The following is a 23164-nucleotide window of genomic DNA, read 5'->3' on the forward strand; positions in this document are numbered from 1 at the left end:
TCCATTGGAGGCTTAGTTATCTCCAGACTTTCATCCACAATGGAGATTGAATACAGTTGAGTCCTCCCTATCCATAAGTCCTGCATCCAAAGGAATTTTTCTTAATTTTTTCCTAAATCTTGATCTTGCTCAATGCTGATGCCTCCCACTGTTTCATAGCTCCTTCATTCCTCCCTGGTATTCATTTGAGTTATTTGCTATTTTATATAATGTATATACAGTAGAGTCTCTCTTATCCGACCTTCACTTATCCGACATTCCATCTTATCCACCGCTCTTATCCTCCAGCATTTCCCCTTCAATTAAAGGAGCGCTCCCTAACTCTCTCTCCATTCTCAATAAGTGAAAGAGGCAAGATGAGGCAGAGGAAGGAAAGGAGGAAAAAAGGCACGACTGGAAGCAGAAGCATCCTCCCTCCTTCCCTCTGTGATTTCCACACTCCTCTTCTGAATCCGGGCACTTCCTTCTGGGGGGATTGTAGCCCGAGGCATTGCCTTGCCTTAAACCTTTGAGTCTCTGTTAATATTCTAGGTGTCCAGTGCCACGTTGGACGGGTAACAGTAGGGGACTCCATATTATCTGACATTTTCGTTTATCTGATGTTCTGTCATCCTGTTTATGTCGGATAACCGAGACTCTACTGTAATTATGGGACTGGGTCATCCACGGATTTTGGTATGCTGGGAGCAAACCCCAGCAGATGCAAATGTCCACTAAATTTCCTTCCTGTCCTTTTCGGAGTGAGACGTCTTCAAGGCTGAATGTGTCCTTGCATTGTCCAAGGTCTTTCCGAAATTGTGGTCACGCCTTGGCTGCAGCCGTTGGGCTCTACAGCCACACAGTCTCCACTCGCTCCAACCTCAAAAGATCCCGTCCTTCGCTGGCATCTCTGTTCTCCACTGGGACCAGCTGCAGCGAGACCTTTAAATCCAAAAAGGTAACATCAAGGGAAAACTCGTGCAAATTTAGATTTGCAAGCAGTCATTGGGACAGGATCATAGACTCACAGAATCATAGTTGGAAGAGACCTCGTGGGCTATCCAGTCCAACCCCCTGCCAAGAAGCAGAAAAACCGCATTCAAAGCACCCCTCAATATATGGCCATCCACCCTCTGTTTAAAAGAAGGAGCACAATCCGGGGCAGAGAGTTCCACTGCTGAACAGCTCTCACAGTCAGGAAGTTCTTCCTCATGTTCAGGTGGAATCTCCTTTCCATTGTTCCATTGCGTTCTAGTCTCCAGGGCAGCAGAAAACAAGCTTGCTCCCTCCTCCCTATGACTTCCCCTCACATATTTATACATGGCCCTCATGAGGTCTCCTCTCAGACTTCTCTCCTCTCCTCTCAGTCTTTTATTCTCAGTCTCATCCCTACAAGACTCATTCTAGGTCCGGGCATTATCGGGCTTTACTATGAGCAAAAGATCATAATCCTGGCAGACTCAGGTCATTTACACCAGGCTTGGGCAAATTTGGGCCCTCTCTCCAGGTGTTTTGGACTTCAACTCCCACAATTCCTAACAGCCTCAGGCGCTTTCCATTTCCCCCTCAGCCACCTAAGCTTAACTGGCTGAGCGGGGAAAGGAAAGGGCATGAGGCTGTTAGGAATGGTGGGAGTTGAAGTCCAAAACACCCAGAGGGCCCAAGTTTGCTCATGCCTGATCTACACTGTAGAATTAATGCAGTTGACACCATATGAACTGCCATGTCTTGCAGTCCTAGAGTTTGTAGCTTGGAGAGGCACCAACACTCTTTGGCGGAGAAGGCTAAGGACTTTGTGAAACTATAACTACTATGATTTACTAGAATTGCAGTTCACGTGGTACAGAACTGCATTAGTTTTGCAGTGGAGATGCACCCCATAAGAAAAAGTAATGAAGAGAACTTTGTGCAATGTATTGTCTGTGGGACTCCTGGCCACAAGATGGAAGGAATATCCCATGGCATTAAAAGGGCTTAGATAAATGCAGAGAAATTGTGTTTTTTTTCACAAACTACTATTGGCTAGGTAATAAATGGGCGTTATAGTGGATCCTTGGGTTTGGTTCCAAAATCCATGGACATTCAAGTCCCATTATATCCAATGACAAATCAAAGTTTTTGGATTTTACTTGGAATATTTTCAAGCTGTCAGACGGTTGGCTGTACAGTGTTCCCTCGCTACTTCATGGTTCGCTTTTAGCGGACTCACTGTTTCGCGGTTAAAAAAATATTAATTTAATATATATATTGAAGTATCTTCGCTGTTTCGCGGGTTTTTGCCACTGCCGCTCTCCGAGGTGCTTTCCCTCCTCAGTCCTCCCTGCTTCCCTCTAGCCTTGAAGGGCCTTTCCTTCCTTTCCTTCTCTTTATTTTAAGTTTATAAAGACTTAAAATAGTGTATAACTACTAAAATAATGTATAAATATTAAAATAAATATAGCGTCCCTACATCACGGTTTTTCACTTATTGCGTAACCTCCGCAATAAGTGAGGGAACACTGTATATTCAATGATAATAATGGACAGCAGTGGAGAATAGTTATTATTATTGTTTTGATTACCATCTTTATTACTCCTATCCTGCTTCATCTCTCTAAAAGGAGACCCAAAGCTAACACTCAAAGCAATACAATACATTCTCACAGCTATGAAACCAAAAATATATATATCTATTTAGCCTTTTCTGCTGAAGAGTGTTGCTGCCTCCCCAAACTACAGCTCCTATCATTCCATAGCACTGAGACATGGCAGTTAAGTGGGATCAATCTGCATTCATTCTAACCATGTAGATGCACCCAAAGGAATCTCTTCCCCCAAATATGGAGGGTGTTTCCAAGCGTTTTCCTCCTACCTTCTTCTTGCGCGTCCCTTTGCAACAGAGCTTCAAGTTGAGGAGCCCCGAAACGATGATTAAGCAGCGGATGCTGAAGACGATCTCAATGGAGTCCAGGATAAAGGAAAGCCCCCAAAGGGCCAAGGCAGAGCTCTGGAGAGGGGGCAGAAAATATTTTTTGTGTGGAAACAATTCTCTTCAGTACTTAGCTGTAGACTCAGGAATGGGAGGGGAATATGGATCAAGCAGCTCCTTGGAGATGGTTGGACTCCAACTCCCAGTATTGTCATCCCTGACTTAGGGATGCTGGGAGGTGCAGTCCCACAACAACTGGAGACATTACAGCCCTTGGGGAGATCTAAGCACCCCATATTGTCCCCTCTTTTTTCCCCTCTGAAGCAAAGATGCCCTTCTGTCCATCCCAAAACCAACAGTTACTAGATGGTACCTCCAACCAGCAATGCAATGGGATTGGGAAATAACACTATGTAACAAAAAATGTCTGCTCCTGGTTTGAAAATGCTATTTTCTGTTTAATTGCACAATACTTACTTTGAAAGTAGTTATACTCCAGAAACTTCATTTTTGTGGCTGCCATTTTTAACCTTTCAATGTGCCATTTTGAACCTTTTGTGCAGACTGCAAAAATAAAGCAGTGCAATAAACTTTTTCCCCATGTTTATGATAGAACCAATTAGGAAATGACATTTATAACCCAGGAACAAAAATCGTGTTACATAGTGTAATCCAAAACTGGTAGAAAAAGTGTTTTTCGTGAGTGTTAATTAACCCAAGGGGGGATCTAACCTGTGGAATGAATGCAGTTTGACACCTCTTGAACTGCCAGGGCTCCATGGTATGGGAGTTGTAGTTTTACAAGGTCTTTAAGCTGCCCGCAAAAGAGGGGCTGGTACATTACAAAATTCTCAGGATTCCATAGCACAAAGACATAGCAGTTCAAGTGAGATCCAATGGCAGCTGTTCTACAATCAGCCATCTCTCAACCTGGAGGTCAGGACCCCTGGGGGGTCGTGAGTAGGTGTCAAAGGGGTCACCAAAGACCATCAGAAAACACAGTATTTTCTGTTGGTCATAGGGATTTGTGTGATAAGTTTAGCCCAATTCTATCATTGGTGGGGTTCAGAATGCTCTTTGATTGTATGTGAACTATAAATTCCAGCAACAACAACTCCCAAATGTCAAGGTCTATTTTCCCCAAACTCCACCAATGTTCACATTTGGGCATATTGAGTATCTGTGCCAAGTTTGGTCCAGATCTATCATTGTTTGAGTCCACAGTGCTCTCTGGGTGTAGGTAAACTACAACTCCAAAACTCAAGGTCAGTGTCCACCAAACCCTTCTAATATTTTCTGTTGGTCATGGGTGTTCTGTGTGCCAAGATTGGTTTAATTCTATAGTTGTTGGAGTTCAGAATGCTCTTTGATTGCAGGTGAATTATAAATCCCAGCAACTACAACTCCGAAATGACAAAATCAATCACGTCCCAATCCCACCAGTATTCAAATTTAGGAGTATCAGGTATCTGTGACAAATTTGGTCCACTGAATGAAAAGAGATCCTGTATATCAGATATTTACATTATAATTCATAACAGTAGCAAAATTGCAGTTATGAAGTAGCAACGAAAATAATTTTATGGTTGGGGGTCACCACAACATGAGGAACTATATTAAGGGGTTGCGGCATTAGGAAAGTTGAGAATCACTGATGTAGATACATCCAAAGGTGCAACCCAACAACATCCAGAAAGGAACATGTTGACTCCCATAATGAACCTAGGGGGGAACCGTCATTGCCTTCAAAGGTTTCCTTTACAAACAAACCCTCCATACATAGAAGCCTTCATGCGCAGGGGCTCCTGCAGACTTACGTAGACACGGGTGGGATCGAAGGGGCACTCATGGGAGATCTGGATGAGGTCCACGTTAGCGAAGGTGCAGAGCTCCAGGAGGGTGCGGCCCTGGTTGGCAAAGGTCACCACGATGGCCACCGCCAGCCCTCCGGAGCAGAAGAGTGAGAGCAGGGTGCTGCCCACACTCAGGGAGAAGACGGCCCATTTCTGGAAAGAGGGAAAGAGTCAAGCCCAAAGAAACACATCTCTTTTTGGTTCAAGCAGTGAGAAGCAGAATCCAAACCCTCTTGGATAGTAAGACAAAACTGGGACCCAAAGTGCACCAGGCACTCTCCTACCCAGATGAAAACCAGATTTGTATGGCCAAGCAGCATCAGAGTATAGCCAACATGTCCAGTTAATACTATGTAACACAATTTTTGTCCCTGGATTATAAATGTCATTTCCTAATAATAATCTCATTGGGTTGCTGTAAGTTTTTCGGGCTGTACGGCCATGTTCCAGAAGCATTCTCTCCTGACGTTTTGCCTTCATCTATGGCAGGCATCCTCAGAGGTTGTGAGGTCCTCAACTCAGTGATTCTGGCCATGAAAGCCTTCAACAATACAATAATCTCATTTCCTAATCTATCATAAGAACATGGAAAACAATGAATAAACTGCCAAAATTCTGCTTCTGCGGGACATTCTGCAGCACGTTTTACTCTCGTTTTTCAAACTTTCAACCAATTCAACATCGTTTGTGGCAGCCACAAAAGAAGTTTATGAAGTTTAACAATGACTTTCAAAGTAAGGACTGCACAATTAAACAGGAAACAGCACTTTCAAACCAGGAACAGGAAAAAAAATCAAATTTTGTTACATGTTATTAATTGTGTACGCTTATGCGCAAGCCTGGAGAGGCTGCAGCTGTTTGCTTCTGCTTCGTTCAACTGGGAAGAGTAATATTTCACGCTTCCTCTGCTCTGCCTTCTACAGAGTTAGCTCTATTGTCACATGAACACACTTTGACACTTTGACACCATTTTCTTTGCCATGGCTCAATACTATGGAATCAAAGGATCTGTAGTTTAGTTTATTTTTGTTTGTTTTTTGTCGTGTCAGGAGCAACTTGAGAAACTGCAAGTTGCTTCTGGTGTGAGAGAATTGGCCGTCTGCAAGGACGTTGCCCAGGGGACGCCCGGATGATTTGATGTTTTTATCATCCTTGTGGGAGGCTTCTCTCATGTCCCCGCACGAGGAGCTGGAGCTGATAAAGGGAGCTCATCTGCTCACCTGTCGGTCTTCAATCCTGCCAGCACAGGGGTTTAACCCACTGCGCCACCAGGGGCTTAAGGAATCAAGGGATATGTAGTTTAGTGAGGCACTAGCACTCTTTGTCAGAGAAGGCTGAAGAGGTTATAAAAACACAAATCCCATGATTCCATAGCATTGAGCCATAGCCATTAAAATGGTGTCAAACTGCATTAATTTGACAGTGTAGAGTGCTTGGTGCCTCACCAAACTACATATCCCTTGTTTCCAAGGTATTGAGCCATGGCAGTTCAAGTGGCATCAAACTGCATCAATTCAGCAATGTAGAACCAGCCTGAACACAAATTACACTCCTTCTTTCTAAGCTATTTTCCCAATGGAGGAGTTAGCATTGTGACTGTCGTTTCCACAGAGCTTTGTTTTGGGCCATCCTGGCCATAAATTACAATATGCAACAAAATTTGGGGGGAAAAAATCTATTCCTGATTTGAAAGTGTTATTTCCTGTTTAAGTGTCCAGTCCTTACTTTGAAAGTAATTGTTCCACTCCAGAAACTTTGTTTTTGTGGCTGCCACAAACCGTTGAATTGATTGAGACTCAATGAGATATTCATTGAAAAACTATAGCAAAATGTGCTGCTGCAGGATGTATCTCTTGCAAAGACAAAGTTTTTGCAGTTTAATACACTTTTTCCATGTTTTTTATCATACAACCAATTAGGAAACGACATTTATAACCCAGGAACAAAAATTGTCTTACATTGTGTTATTTTTTTGTAGTTTCAGCTCAATTTGCAGCAATTGAAGTAAGGGGGAAACAGAAGAAGGAAAGAAACTGGGACACTGAAAGGAAGAGGAAGGACACTTTCTCTATTGCAGTGTTCCACCTGATCCCAAAATAAGAATCCAACAAATACACAGTTCTTGGTTAAGAACATGCATGGGCATTTCTAGCTGTTTTAAGTCTCCTTTGTGGCTAGGAAAAGTGGGGAATAAATAAACACAACAACAACAACAACAACAATCATCATCATCATCATCATCATCATCAAACAACAACAGTGATCGGCAGACTGGGTGCAGTGCCTAAAGACCTTGGCCTGCACTTAAAAACAATCGGCGCTGACAAAATTACCATCTGTCAGCTGCAAAAGGCCACCCTACTCGGATCTGCATGCATTATTTGCGGATACATCACACAGTCCTAGGCACTTGGGAAGTGTATGATGTGTGATGTAATACAAAGGCAGCATAGTGATCTTGTTTGCTGTGTACTAATCTTGTTGTGTATCAAATAATAATAATAATAATAATAATAATAATAATAATAATTCCACATCTCTGTCCTGCAGCTGCCAAGCTTTTGGGGTTCTGATTGGGGCATCATTGAGCCCTGGGGACAACGGGAGGCATTGGTGCTCTTGCATGTTTCCCATTCATTACAATAGGTCTCAAGAAACTCCCGCCTGGATTGTGCCCTATGAGGACTCTGCAAACACAGAAGCGGGGAAGCATGTATACACTAAGCCCTTTGAAGAAAATGGACTTTGGAGCCCTAGACTTGCGATTTTGTGAGTTCAAGATCATAAACAAACGGCTTTGGAAAACGCCCTGCTGGGGTGTGGCATTTTTATCTGAAGTCTCCAACAGCAGATTTAATGAACTTTGGAAAGACCAAGCTTTCCAAGCCATTATCTGATATTCTGGATGTAGCAGGTGGCAAAGCTGCCAGCTCGTGCCATGACTAGGAGCAAATAAAAAGCACATTTACACCTTTATGCAAGTTGCTCACTTCTGGCAGACAGGGAAGCAAATCCTTCACTATCCGAATAATTGCAAGTTGGAGAAGAAAAACAGTGGATTGCAACTTCTCCCTGTATCCAAACATCTTCTAATCTTGTGCATAATATATATCTGCAGAGAAAACAGGTTCCCCAGACAGGAAATTGAGTTTCCTGTTTAGGAAGCTCATTTACTAGATGGAAAATACATTATTTTATTATATGCACAAAAATGACGTCTTTTTTCTGCAGGATGCTCCTTTTACTGTGTGATATTAATTAGATGGATGCAGAAAATCCCACAAAATTATGTTATTCTTCCTGAGCCATTTTTTAAACCTGTAACATTACAGGTTGGTTACCTTTTATTCGAATTTCTAAAGATGATGCAGATTTGGGATTTTACGAGAGGCATTCATTAACGATTTCATCTGACCCAGTTCTATTTATCACACGTCGCTGAAACTGCACATGTGTAATGATATAAGTCTCAATAGGTTATGTACCAATTTACAACTCAGAATTAATAACGGTCTTGATTTTACAGGTGCTGAAGTGGTGGGAGGTTTGATAATGGACCCAGTGGAATACAGAGCAGTCCTCAAGTTCCTTGACTTGAAAGGCCGCACACCAAAGGAGACATTCAATGAGATGAAAGAGGTTTATGGTGATGATTTGCTGTCTTATGATGTAGAAGGCATGATCATCAAGTTTGCAGACGACACCAAATTGGGAGGGATAGCCAATAGTCCAGAGGACAGGAGCAGAATTCAAAACGATCTTGACAGATTAGAGAGATGGGCCAAAACTAACAAAATGAAGTTCAACAGTGACAAATGCAAGATACTCCACTTTGGCAGAAAAAATGAAATGCAAAGATACAGAATGGGTGATGCCTGGCTCGAGAGCAGTACATGTGAAAAAGATCTTGGAGTCCTCGTGGACAACAAGTTAAACATGAGCCAACAATGTGATGTGGCGGCAAAAAAAGCCAATGGGATTTTGGCCTGCATCAATAGGAGCATAGTGTCTAGATCTAAGGAAGTAATGCTACGCCTCTATTCTGCTTTGGTTAGACCACATCTGGAATATTGTGTCCAATTCTGGGCACCACAATTCAAGAGAGATATTGACAAGCTGGAATGTGTCCAGAGGAGGGCGACTAAAATGATCAAGGGTCTGGAGAACAAGCCCTATGAGGAGCGGCTTAGGGAACTGGGCATGTTTAGCCTGAAGAAGAGAAGGCTGAGAGGAGATATGATAGCCATGTATAAATATGTGAGAGGAAGCCACAGGGAGGAGGGAGCAAGCTTGTTTTCTGCTTCCTTGGAGACTAGGACGCGGAACAATGGCTTCAAACTACAAGAGAGGAGATTCCATCTGAACATTAGGAAGAACTTCCTGACTGTGAGAGCCGTTCAGCAGTGGAACTCTCTGCCCCGGAGTGTGGTGGAGGCTCCTTCTTTGGAAGCTTTTAAGCAGAGGCTGGATGGCCATTTGTCAGGGGTGATTTGAATGCAATATTCCTGCTTCTTGGCAGGGGGTTGGACTGGATGGCCCATGAGGTCTCTTCCAACTCTTTGATTCTATGATTCTATGATTCTATGTAGTCAAGAACTGGCATCATCAATTCAAATGTTTTGTCGAAGGCTTTCATGGCCGGAATCACTGGGTTGTTGTAGGTTTTTTCGGGCTATATGGCCATGGTCTTGAGGCATTCTCTCCTGATGTTTCGCCTGCATCTATGGCAAGCATCCTTAGAGGAAGTGAGGTCACTACCTCTGAAGATGCTTGCCATAGATGCAGGCGAAACGTTAGGAGAGAATGCCTCTAGACCATGGCCATATAGCCCGAAAAAACCTACAACAACCCAATTCAAATGTGGTCGGACTTTGGTGCAAGCAGCTCCAATTCCAGGGCAACCCCACTCCGCTATTGATAAACACACCATCTATCAAGTGGAGGTCACCATTGTGTAAAATCGCCGCATATCTAATTGCCACTTAGCCCAAAATGTCAAGATTAGTGTGGGGTCCATGGAAAAAATCATCCAATACCATCTTCACATGCGTAAGGTATCCGCTGGCTGGGTCTCCCGACTGCTCACACCTTTCCAGAAGCAGGAACGAGTTGAATGCTCTCAGGCTCTATTGACAATGATGTGCCATGGAAACCAGGAGGACTTTGTCAACAGAGTGATCACAAAGGGTGAAAGATGGGTCCATCACTATGATCCTGAGACTAAAGTCCAGTCGATGCAATGGAAGCATCATGGCTCACTGCCTCCAAAGAAGTCACGTGCCCAACTCTCAGCAGGCAAACTCATGCTCACAGTATTTTGGGACCAGCATAGAGTAGTATTGATGAATTTCCTAGCAAAGGGTATAATGATCACTGGGGCATACTATGCTTCACTGCCGGGGAAACTGCGGGAGGCCATCAAAACCAAGAGACAATGTGGCATGCTCGCCTTCTGCAAGACAGTGCACCAGTTCACAACTCACATGTTGCCCAAATGGAAGCGTTCTCCTGTGGCTTTGAAATTCTACCTCATTCCCCTTATTCACCTGACCTTGCAACATTGGATTTCCACCTCTTTCCAACAGTTAAGTTATTTCTGAAGGCCAAACATTTTGCGGATCATGAGACTCTGATTTCCAAACCCACAACGTGGCTTTTGGAGCAACTTGTTGACTTCTACAAGCAAGGTGTTTACAGCTGATTAAAAAGATGGGAGAAGTGTGTGTCCCTAGGTGGCACCTATGGAGAGGAGGACTCAGAACTGGGCCAAGTTTCATTGCTCTCAGTCCACAGGAAGTGGGTCAGGGGAAATCTTTAATGAACACCCCTCGTATTCAGAATTTGGAATGTTTGTATTTGCATACACAGATAGAATGTGCTACCTTGGATATGGCACCAACGTCGAAGCATAAAATACATTTATGTTTCATTGGATGCATCCACACTTCAATGACCATAGTTTAATACTATAGATCCTAGGAGTTGCAGTTTGGCGAAGCCCAAATACTTATGGGCAGACCTTGTAAAGCTACAACTCCCAGGACACCGTCCTATTGAACCACAGCAGTTAAAGTAGCATCAAACTGCATTAATTCCCCAATGCAGATGTACCATTAGCATAAAGTCTGAAGGTGATTTCATACAACAACATTATTCATAATTTTGTTCATTTTTTTAAATATTGTGTACATTGAATTATTGCAGAGCAAAGGTGCTACTATTTCAGTTCCCCGGGTTTGGGGATTTTGGATTTCAGAATTCTGGATGCTCAAACTGTATGTCCAAATATGCCTCCCATCAGTAACACGGCATATTTCAGGTCTCTCTTGCTCTGAAAGACGACTGGCAGCTTAAGAGAAAACGGGCATTTCTTACCAGCGGTTTCCGGGAGATGTATCGAGAGAGTACAATGGCTGCGATGCCGCAGGAGATTGTCTGCCAAGAGAACGCAGATGTCAGGGAATGAGACACAATATCTATGCCACATTGCTCTCGCGGAGCTCCCAAATCCCAGCTGCATCTCCAGGGGAGAATGAATACACATCAATGGAGCAGTGTTTGATGCCTCTGCAGGCCAATCATAGGGTCCCAATAAGAACAATAAACACCACATCATTTTGGCTTATGCTACGATAAAACCGAGTTTGGGAGGAAAAATATTGACCACAGAAGGGACCCATTAGGCCCAAAAGTGTGGGCACTTACTATGAACTATCAAATCCGCTTCAAGTTATAGCAGCCTTATGAATGGAAGCTTATTAAGAACAGCAAAGGTTTGAAATACCCTAAAACAGTGTTTCTCAACCTGGGGGTCAGGACCCCTGAGGGGGTCATGAGGGGGTGTCAGAGGGGTCACCAAAGACCATAATAAAACACAGTATTTTCTGGTGGTCATGGGGGTTCTTTGTGGGAAGTTTGGCCCAATTCTATCGTCGGTGGAGTTCAGAATGCTCTTTCATTGTAGGTGAACTATAAATCCCAGAAACCACAACTCCCAAATGTCAAGGTCTATCTTCCCCAAACTCCACCAGTGTTCACATTTGGGCATATTGAGCATTTGTGCCAAGTTTGGTCCAGATCCATCATTGTTTGAGTCCACAGTGTTCTCTGGATGTAGGTGAACTACACCTCCAAACCCTTCCAGTATTTTCTGTTGGTTATGGGAGTTCTGTGTGCCAAGTTTGTCCCAATTCCATCGCTGGTGGAATCCGGAATGCCGGAATGCTCTTTGAGTGTAGGTGAACTATAAATCCCAGCAACTACAACTCCCAAATGACAAAATCAATACCACCACCCCACCCCCCCCAAATCTCAATTGAATTCAAATTTAGGTGTATGGGGTATTTGTGCTTAGTTTGGTCCAGTGAATGGAAATACATCCTTTTCAGATATTTACATTGTGAATCATAACAGTAGCAAAATTACAGTTATGAAGTAGCATCGAAAGTAATGTTATGCATGTAATGTAAGGCACCAGAACTGAGATGATCTTGGAAGTTAAGCAGGGTCAGTCCTTGGATGGGAAACCACAAATCAATACTGTAGGCTATATTTCAGAGAAAGGAATAGGCATTCCTTGCCTAAGAAAATCCTATGAAATTTATGGGGTCCCCATTTATCAGCAGGCAATTTGAAGGTACATCCATCCATGAGTTCTAGCCTTGGTCCCTTTCTCCTAATTGGCGCAGGATAGATCTTCCAAGGTACCAGGAGTGTTTTGGGGCTGTCGCTTCCAGAATCCACCAAGTTTGGGAACTCTGGGAATGGCAGCCCAAAAGTCCAAGCTTAAAAGGACCGCCAATGAAACCTAGGTTCTTTTAGGCTTTATTTCAGAGCGAGGGATTAGCAAAACCACTTTAAATATTCCTTGTTGAAGAAAATCTAATGGAAAATCCACAGAGATCTCCATAAGTAGGCAGACATCTCCATAAGAAGGCATTACACAAACATGATAGCTTTGCTTTGCTTTGGTAAATGGAAACTTCCTTGAGCAAACTATTCCACTTGTTCTATAGTCTAATTTTTTTTCCTATCACGAAAAGAACCATGAGATGATACTTTAAGATGGGTATTTATATGCTTATTTGATTTACGTATATCCCATCTTTCCTCCTGAATTGAAGGTGGCATTTATAGGGGTTCTCTGAGTTAACCAAAGTCTATTACATATAGCTTAATGGCAACCCATTGAAAAGCATGGAAGAAGCACAGTAGGACATATATAATGGGACACATATGCAATGGGACATATGCGCAAAGGGATATTTATGCGATGGGACACATATAGAATGGGACAGATATGCAAGAGGACACATATGCAATGGGACATATATGCAATGGGACACATATGCAATGGGACATATATGTAATGAGACATATGTGCAATTTGACATAAATACAAGGGTATATATATAAATGCAAGGGGATATTTATGCAGTGGGACACATATACAATGGGACAGATATGCAAGGGGACACATATGCAATGGGACATATATGCAATTGGACATAAATACAAAGGTATATATATGCAAGGGTACATATATGAAATGGGACATATATGCAAAGGGACATTTATGCGATGGGACAGAAATGCAAGGGTACATATATGCAAGTGCACATATATGCAAGGGTACATATATGCAATGGGGCACATATACAATGGGACATATATGCAAGGGGACATAGATGCAACAGGATATATATGCAACAGGATATATATGCAATGGGACATAAATACAAGGGTACATATATGCAAGGGTACATATATGCAAGGGTACATATATGCAAGTGACACATATGCAATGGGACATATATACAATGGAATATATATGCAATGGTACATATATGCAAGGGTACATATATGGAATGGGATACATATGCCATGGGACACATATACAATGAGTCAAACAATATGTTTGAGAACCACATATGTGGGGTGATGAGGGTAAATTGTAGGGGTGATAAGGAAATATGATGTATATACTCGGTTTTATCATATCTTATCATATTTATTTAATTAATTAATTAATTAGTTTGTATTGTGATATGGCCTAAGGCAGGGGTCCCCAAACTACGGCCCGCGGGCCACTTCCGGCCCGCCAAGGGCACCTATCCGGCCCGCGGGGGAGGAGCGCCCCCCCCCACAGCCCCCCTCCCTTGGCAGGCTCACGTTGCCCATCGGGGGCGATGCGCAGCGTGAGCCAGCCAAGGGAAGCTGCTCCGCGGGGTCTACTCGCGCGTAAACACCTCGCGAGGTGCTTTACGCACGAGTAGACCCCGCAGAGCAGAGCCAGCCAAGGGAGGCTGCTCCGCGGGGGTCTACTCGCGTGTAAAGCACCTCGTGAGGTGTTTACGCGTGAGTACGCGGTGCGGTGCTGCTCCTCCCTTGGCAGGCTCAGGCTGCCCATCAGGGCCAATGCGCAGTGTGAGCCAGCCAAGGGAGGCTGCTCCGCGGGGTCTACTCGCGTGTAAAGCACCTCGCGAGATGCTTTACGTGTGAGCGCGCGGTGCTGCTCCATGCAGCCATGCCAGCCACAGTATCTGCTTTGAACTGGGTTATCCACACTGCCATATATTCCAGTTCAAAGCAGATATTGTGGGGTTTTTTTTTTGCCTTGATATTCTGGGATAGAGGGCTGTTTGGAAGGGTCCCCAGAATATCAAGGAAGAAAACCCCACAATATCTGCTTTGAACTGGGTTATCTGAATCCACACTGCCATATATTCCAGTTCAAAGCAGATATTGTGGGGTTTGTTTGTTTTTTTTGCCTTGATATTCTGGGATAGAGGGCTGTGTGGAAGGGTCCCCAGAATATCAAGGAAGAAAACCCCACAATATCTGCTTTGAACTGGGATATATGGCAGTGTGGATTCAGATAACCCAGTTCAAAGCAGATTTTATGTGGGATTTTATTCAGTTGCATGGAGGGGCTCTGAGTTGCAAAAAGCTGAACTTTTTGAAGACTGCTAACATGTATTGGAGCACCCGGTGGCACAGTGGGTTAAACCACTGAGCTACTAAACTTGTTGACCAAAAGGTTGCAGGTTCGAATCTGGGGAGCAGCATAAGCTTCCGATGTCAGCCCCAGCTTCTGCCAACCTAGCAGTTCAAAAACATGCAAATGTGAGTAGATCAATAGGTACCGCTCCGGCGGGAAGGTAACGGTGCTCCATGCTGGCCACATGACCTTGGAGGTGTCTACGGACAACGCCGGCTCTTCAACTTAGAAATGAAGATGAGCACCACCCCCCAGAGTTGGACACGACTGGACTTCATGTCAGAGGAAAACCTTTAACTAGGAAAATTGTGGAAGATCTGGGGTGGGAGAAAGAACTCTTGTCTGTTGGAGGTAGGTATGAATGTTTCAATTGGCCACCTTGATTACCATTTCATAGCCTGACAGTTTTTAGGGAGAATCCTTTGTTGAGAGGTGATTAGCTGGCCCTGATTGTTTCTTGTCTGGAGTTCCCCTGTGTTTGAGTGTTGTTCTTTATTTACAGTTATAATTTTAGAGTTTTTTTTAATACTGGTAGCCAGATTTTGTTCAGACTAGAAATAGGACGATTTCCCATTCTCTGCTCCTGGAATTATTGCCTAAAGAGGGCTAGAAAGAACCCTAACCCTCTTAGGGCCTTTCCACACAGCAAAATAAGATATGTGCCATGTGCATAGGAATATTTTATTGATTTTTTTAAATAAAAAAACTATAGTCCGGCCCTCCAACGGTCTGAGGGACAGTGAACTGGCCCCCGGTTTAAAAAGTTTGAGGACCCCTGGCCTCAGGGCTAATCAATAAAATTACTACATGGGTCATATATGCAATGGGAAATACATGCAACGGCCTTTTCCGATGACTCCCTCTGACCATAAAAAGGATACAAGGAAAGTATGCATACCAAGATGGCGGAGACGACGGTCACAATGTTGGAGACAGCGTACTGCAAGGAGATGGTGTCCCTGGGGTTGGCGATGTGGCGCAGCACTGTGCCATGGACCAGAGCTCCGGTGATGAAGTTGAGGTGGCCGATGACAATTAGGATGAGGCCCGTTTTCATCAGGAGCTTCTGGGTGCAACTTGGGCTTAGGTGGTCTGGAAGGGTGGGAAGAAAAGAGCTCAGATTCAGACCTCAACATCCCAGAGGAGGTGCAATCTCCTGGAAAGGAGATCCCACCTGAACATGAGGAAGAACCTCCCATCCATAAGAAGAGCTGTTCAACAGGGGAACTCACTGCCTGGGGGTCCAGTGATGGAGGCTCTTTCCTTGGAGGCTTTTAAACAGAAGCTGGATAGCCTTTGGTTGTGCTTTTCCTGCCTGCCAGAAAGGTGTTGGACTGAATGGCCCTTGGGAGTCCCTTCCAACTCTAGGATTCTATCTATCTACCCTCTCCTTTTCTGGGATCGTTAAACAGGCTGAATGTCCATCTGTCTGGAGGGCTTTGATTGTGCTTTTCTTGCCGACAGAAGAGGGTTGGACTGGATGGCCCTTGGGAGTCCCTTCCAACTCTAGGATTCTATCTATCTCCCCTCTCCTATTCTGGGGATCTTTAAACAGGCTGGATACCATCTGTCTGGAAGGTTTTGATTGTGTTTTACCTGCTGACAGAAGAGGTTTGGACTGGATGGCCCTTGGGAATCCCTTCCAACTCTAGGATTCTATCTATCTACCATCTCCTTTTCTGGGGATCTTTAAACAGGCTGGATGGCCATCTGTCTGGAGGGCTTTGATTGTGCTTTTCCTGCCGACAGAAGGGGGTTGGACTGGATGGCCCTTGGAAATCCCTTCCAACTCTAGGTTTCTATCTATCTCTACCATGTCCTTCTCCGGGGATTTTTAAACAGGCTTGATGGCCATCTGTCTGGAAAGCTTTGATTTTGCTTTACCTGCCGACAGAAGGGGGTTGGACAGAATGGCACTTGGGAATCCCTTCCAACTCTATCTATCATCTCCTTTTCTGAAGATCTTTAAACAGGCTGGATGGTCATCTGTTGGGAAGGTTTTGATTGTGCATTTTCTGCTGACAGAAGGGGGTTGGACTGGATGGCCCTTGGGAATCCCTTCCAAATCTAGGATTCTATATAAGGGAGACTCATTCAGTAAGCGGCTGAGGGGGGAAAAGAAAGGGCCTGAGGCTGTTAGGAATTGTGGGAGTTGAAATCCAAAACACCTGGAGGCCCAAAGTTTGCCCAGTCCTGGTCTATATGCTTTTCTTGTAAGACTTGTTTCACATCTGAATTGCGCATGGCAAAGTGGGCTTCATGCTCAAGGCATCACAAGGAATCAACCCAGGATCCAGGTCTTGGCTTGGTAGTCCTGACCAAGCATCCCAATATCCTTTCTAGTAAAAATCCCCAATTTTGTGATAGCAAAGTTGATCAATTTGGGACAGCACTTGGATAATATACCGAACTGCATAAAACCAGGAGCAGGAAAGTAAACGTGGCTGTTAAGTCTACTTCAGATTATGAAAAGTGTGGCCTTTCTTTTAATATCTAACCTTGTTTAAAGGGTAAGTTACCATCCGCAAGGATTTCCAGGATAAATATTTTAAAAATCATAATAATCTAATTTATTTTATTGACACAGCATAATGAATGAAGCTTGACATCACTTCAACCGCCATGCCTCAATGTTATGCTATGGGAACATAAAAGTTGTAGTTTGGGGAAGCAAAGGAGGCTCAAGACCTTGCAAAACTGCAAATCCCAGGATTCTATCGCATAGAGCAGGGTTTCTCAACCTGGGGGTCAGGGGTTGTAAAGAGAGTGTCAGAGGGGTTGCCAAAGACCACCAAAAAACACATATTTCTGATAGTCTTAAGAACAAAGTTTGGTCCAGATCCATCATTGTTTGAGTCCACAGTGCTCTCTGGATGTAGGTGAACTACAACTCCAAAGGTCCATGTCCATCAAGCCTTTCCAGTATTTTCTGTTGGTCACGGGAGCTCTGTGTGCCAGGATTGTTTCAATTCCATTGTTGATGGAGTTCAGAATGCTTTTTGATTGTAGGTGAACTATAAATCCCAGCAACTACAACTCCCAAATATCAAGGTCTATTTTTCCCCCAAACTCCATCAATGTTCACATTTGGGCATGTGGAGTATTCATGCCAGATTTGGTCCAGATCCATCATTGTTTGAGACCACAGTGCTTTCTGAATAAAGGTGAACTAAAACTCCCAAACTCAAGGTAGACGCCCACCAAACCCTTCCAGTATTTTCTGTTGGTCATGGGAGCGCTGTGTGCCAAGATTGGTTCAATTCCATTGTTGATGGAGTTCAGAATGCTTTTTGATTGTAGGTGAACTATAAATCCCAACAAGTACAACTCCCAAATATCAAGGTCTATTTTCCCCCAACCTCCATCAGTGTTCACATTTGGGCATGTTGAGTATTCGTGACAGATTTGGTCCAGATCCATCATTGTTTAAGCCCACGCTGCTCTCTGGGTGTAGGTGAACTACAACTCGCAAACTCAAGGTCGATGCCCACCAAACCCTTCCACTATTTTCTGTTGGCCATGGGCGTTCTGAGTGCCATGTTGAGTATTTGTGCCAGATTTGGTCCAGATCCATCATTGTTTAAGCCCACGCTGCTCTCTGGGTGTAGGTGAACTACAATTCCCAAACTCAAGATCGATGCCCACCAAACCCTTCCAGTATTTTCTGTTGGTCATGGGCGTTCTGAGTGCCATGTTCAGTATTCGTGGGAGATTTGGTCCAGATCCATCATTGTTTACACCCACGGTGCTCTCTGGGTGTAGGTGAACTACAACTCCCAAACTCAAGGTCGATGCCCACCAAACCCTTCCACTATTTTCTGTTGGTTATGGGAGTTCTGAGTGCCAAGATTGGTTCAATTCCATCGCTGATGGAGTTCAGAATGCTTTTTGATTGTAGGTTACTATAAATCCCAACAGCTACAACTCCCAAATAACAAAATCAAACCCCCAAGCCCCACCAGTATTCAAATTTCTGTGTGTCGGGTATTTGTGCCAAATTTGGTCCCGTGAATGAAAATACATCCTGCATATCAGATATTTACATTACGATTCATAACAGTAGCAAAATTACAGTTATGAAGTAGTAACGAAAATAATTTTATGGTTGGGGGGTCACCACAACATGAGGAACTGTATTAAGGGGTCGCGGTATTAGGAAGGTTGATAACCACAGGCATAGAGCCACGGCAGTCTGAGCTGGTGCCAAACTGCATTCATTTTTCAGTGTAGACGTACCCTTTGCCAGTAAAAAGGAAGTTTCATAGAACTTTTCCAGTTGGAGGGGACCTCAGAGGTCATCTAGCCCAACTCTCTACCTATGCAGGCAATCCACTGTTGAATTTGCATTCGAGGCACAACTGCCAGGCTGCCCACTATCAAGGAAAACCACCGCATGGGAGACAATAGGCACGCACACAGATACCAGCCACATTCCTGCCCTGAGGCTCCAGATTCGGATCTTATCAGCCAGCTATTTTCCAAGCATAAAATCCCTCCCCAGATCAGGAATTGTGGTATGTTGACCTAAGGGCCATAAGGAAGTCCCAGGTAATGCGGCATTTCCTTCGCAAACAAGTCAGTGTCTTTAAAGATTAACCACTTGTTAAACATCGAACGGGAACAGAGGTCATTATCTTTCCATTAGAAAATCCCAAAACCTTGGTGCCATCCAATATGCCAGGCAGGTGGGATCTGAACTTTGGGGGAAATTATTGGATTTACACAAGACAAAAGGTGTTGAGAAAGCCTTTCCTGGTCTTGTCTGTTGAAGACAAGTGTGAATGTTGCCTTTGGCCACCTTGATGAGCACTGAATAGCCTTGCAGCTATTCAATTCCAGACTGGAAGCAATCAAGGCCAGCTAACACCTCCCAACAAAGGATTCCCCCAGGCAGGAAGCAGCCAGGTTTTGAAACTGCAAGACTATTCATGGCTATTCAATTCAGGCAAGAGTGAATGTTGCAGTTGGCCAGCTTGATTAGCGTTGAATAGCCTTGCAACTTCAAAACCTGACTGCTTCCTGCCTGGGAGAATCCTTTGTTGGGAGGTGTTAACTGGCCCTGATTGTTTCCTGTCTGGAATTGAATAGCTGCAAGGCTGCAAGACCTCACAATCTCTGAGGATGCCTGCCATAGATGTCGGTGAATCGTCAGGAGAGAATGCTTCTGGAACATGGTTGTAAACCCACAGCAACTCAACGACTCCGGCCATGAAAGCCTTTGACAACACATTATTAGCCAGCTTGATTAGCATTGAATAGACTTGCAACTTCAAAACCTGGCTGTTTCCTGCCTGGAGGAATCCTTTGTTGGGAGGTGTTAACTAGCTCTGATTGTTTCCTGCCTGGAATTGAATAGCCGCAAGGCTATTTAATGCTAATCAAGGTGGCCAATGGTAACATTCACGCTGGCCTCCAACAGGCAAGAGTTCTTTCTCCCACTCTGGACATAATTCCACAGATTCCACTTGCCTAGTTTCCAACAGACCTCACAACCTCTGAGGATGCCTGCCATAGATGTGGGAGAAACGTCAGGAGAGAATGCTTCTGGAACATGGCCATACAGACCGGGAAACTCACAACAACCTTTCTAAAGACAATACGTTGGAAAGGACACACCTTTTAACCCATAAGGCCTTTTTCTGCCATGAAAAGGGAGTCTGGGATTAGAATCATTGCTTTAGGAAATATTACCGATGAACTATTTTCAGCTTGTGTGAACTTGCTGGATTGTTGGATGCATCTTTTAAATAGTTTTCAGTTGACTTTATGAGAAGCCACCCTGAGACCTTTTAATGTAGAAATATTGCAATTAATAAGGGAAAAGTTAGGACACATGTTGCTACCCCTTGATACAGTTCCTCATGTTGTGGTGGCCCCCAACCATAACATTATTTTTGTCGCTACTTCATAACTGTAATTTTGCTACTGTTATGAATCATAATGTACATATCTGATATACAGGATGTATTTTCATTCACTGGACCAAATTGGGCACAAATACCCGGCACACAGAAATTTGAACACTGGTGGGGTTGGGGGAAGGGGAGGATTGATTTTGTCTTTTGGGAGTTGTAGTTGCTGGGATTTATAGTTCACCTACAATCAAAGAGCATTCTGAACTCCACCAATGATGGAATTGAACCAAACTTGGCACACAGAACTCCCATGAGCAACAGAAAATACTGAAAGGGTTTGGTGGGCATTGACATTGAGTTTGGGAACTGTAGTTCACCTACATCCAGAAAGCACTGTGGACTCAAACAATGATGGATCTGGATCAGACTTGTCACAAATACTTAATATGTCCAAATGTGAATACTGATGGAGTTTGGGGAAAATAGACCTTGACATTTGGGAGTTGTAGTTGCTGGGATTTATAGTTCACCTACAGTCAAAGAGCATTCTGAACTCAACCAATGATGGAATTGAACTAAACTTGGCACACAGAACCCCCATGACCAACAGAAAAAACTGGAAAGGTTTGATGGGCATTGAGTAGTTTTGGAGTTGTAGTTCATCTACATCTGTAGAGCACTGTGGACTCAAGCAATGATGGATCTGGATCAAACTTGGCATGAATACTTAATATGTCCAAATGTGAATACTGATTGAGTTTGAGGGAAATAGACCTTGACATTTGGGAGTTGTAGTTGCTGGGATTTATAGTTAACCTACAATTAAAGAGCCCTTTGAACCCACCAACGATAGAATTAGGCCAAACTTCCCACAGAACCTCCAAGACCAACATAAAATACTGTGTTTTCTGATGGTCTTTGGCGACCCCTCTGTGACCCCCCCCCCCCCCCAGCGGTCCTGATCCCCAGGTTGAGAAACGCTGCAGTAGGGACTCTGGGCGGTTTACAACGAATCAGCGAACATTCAATGCCTTAAGGTGCTGGACAAATAATAAAATTTCCAAAATTATCCACGTCTCACAAAACAAATCAGCATCCAACCCTTGGCAGTGCAGATATTATTCGGATGCACCTTTGGTTTGTGTCTTGCCACCTCCCAGAAGAAGAGAAATACCCCAAAAGGCCATCTAATCCAACCCCAAAATTTGCAGAAATTACACTATGTAACATAATTTTTGTCCTTGGGTTATAAATGCCATTTGCTAATTGGCTATATCATTTAAAAAAACATAGGGAAAGTTGGTTCAACTACAAAAACTTTGTTGTTGCAGGACACCCTGCAGCACATGTTGTGATAGTTTTTCAATGAATTTCTCATCAAGCCTCAAGCAATTCAGCATAGTTTGTGGCAGCCACAAAAAACAAAGTTTCTGGAGTAGAAGGACTACTTTCAAAGTAAGTGCTGCATAATTAAAGAAGAAATAACACTTTCAAACCAGGAGCAGATTTTTTTCAAATTTTGTTACATCGCGTTAATTGGATATCGTCTCGGCTCAACACTTTGCTGCCTTCCAGGAGAGGAAAGGGATCTCCAAAGGTCATCTAGTCCAACCCCGAATATGGATCTGCCCCTTATCTCTGGCCCTGGTACATTGCTTCCTTGGTGCTCCTCCTTGTTGACCTTGGGAAGGTGGCCACTCACCCAGGCGACACATGGTAGTTCTTAGGAGATCAGGCCATCCAAGCTGCCCTACAGCATCCGATCAGTGTTGACTCCTCATCGCCACATTCATGCGCCTGGTTTTGGCACACCTGGACCACCATCCAAGCTCCTTCTCCTGGCCAGCCTCCTCTTTCCTCTCCTGTTGCTGCTGCAAGGAGTCAGCTCTTCCTGTCTGACCAGCTCTCCAGGCTCTGCAGAACAAAAGGGCCCCCAAACTCCACCTTCTCCTTCCCGCAGGAGCCAGTGATTCACCTGCCAAGCCCCACCCTCCCAGGAGCACCTCTGCGCCAGCTCTTCCTGACTGGCTCCCCAGGTGTATCAGCTTGACTTGGCACGTCCTGAGGAGCGTCCTGAGGAGCAAGGCAGGCCTCGGCTTCCAAGCTGGGTTGACTCATAGGATCCTAGAGTGGAAGAGAGCACACACATCCCAAAGGACATCCAATCTGACCCTGTTCTTCCAAGCCAGGACACACTACCAAAGCCTTCCAGACAGACTCTGATTAAAACCCCTCCAGAGAAAGCTGCTCCAACACCATCCATTGCATATTGCAAGTTTGTAGAAACATCTCTCAGGAGGGTTCAGATAGTGTCTTCCTGTCTGGCACAAAAGGGTTGGACTGGATGGCCTTTAAGGGTATCTTCCAACTTTCGGGTTTTTGGTTAAGTGGACTTTCGGGTTATTGGTTAAATGGACGAACACAGAGAGTGCTCACTAATGCTTCCTCTTCATCTTGGAAAGAAGTGACAAGTGGAGTGCCGCAGGGTTCCGTCCTGGGCCCGGTCCTGTTCAACATCTTTATTAATGACTTAGATGAAGGGCTAGAAGGCATGATCATCAAGTTTGCA

General features: G+C 44.1%; 1 protein-coding gene across 1 annotated transcript; it reads right to left on the reverse strand.

Moving 5' to 3' along the window:
- Window positions 1-6: 6 nt before the first annotated feature.
- On the reverse strand, window positions 7-22543 carry TMEM54 (transmembrane protein 54). The gene is made up of 6 exons (XM_060784111.2): window positions 22298-22543; window positions 15639-15832; window positions 11116-11175; window positions 4705-4893; window positions 2831-2965; window positions 7-921 (listed from the first exon to the last, which is right to left on the reverse strand). Exons 1-6 carry the CDS (start codon window positions 22308-22310, stop codon window positions 829-831), a joined length of 684 nt encoding a protein of 227 aa, XP_060640094.1. The 5' UTR covers window positions 22311-22543; the 3' UTR covers window positions 7-828.
- Between the last annotated feature and the right edge of the window lie 621 nt (window positions 22544-23164).

The sequence above is a fragment of the Anolis sagrei genome, chromosome X (assembly GCF_037176765.1).
Source record: "Anolis sagrei isolate rAnoSag1 chromosome X, rAnoSag1.mat, whole genome shotgun sequence".
Classification (NCBI taxonomy): Eukaryota; Metazoa; Chordata; class Lepidosauria; order Squamata; family Dactyloidae; genus Anolis; species Anolis sagrei.

Bases quoted from the DNA above. Each gene is read 5' to 3' on its own strand.
- TMEM54 (XM_060784111.2), bottom strand. The intron at 11,176-15,638 runs GTATGCATACTT...TTCTCTTGGCAG, and splicing joins CCGTCGTCTCCGCCATCTTG to ACAATCTCCTGCGGCATCGC. The intron at 4,894-11,115 runs GTAAGAAATGCC...CCCTCTTTCCAG, and splicing joins ACATCTCCCGGAAACCGCTG to AAATGGGCCGTCTTCTCCCT.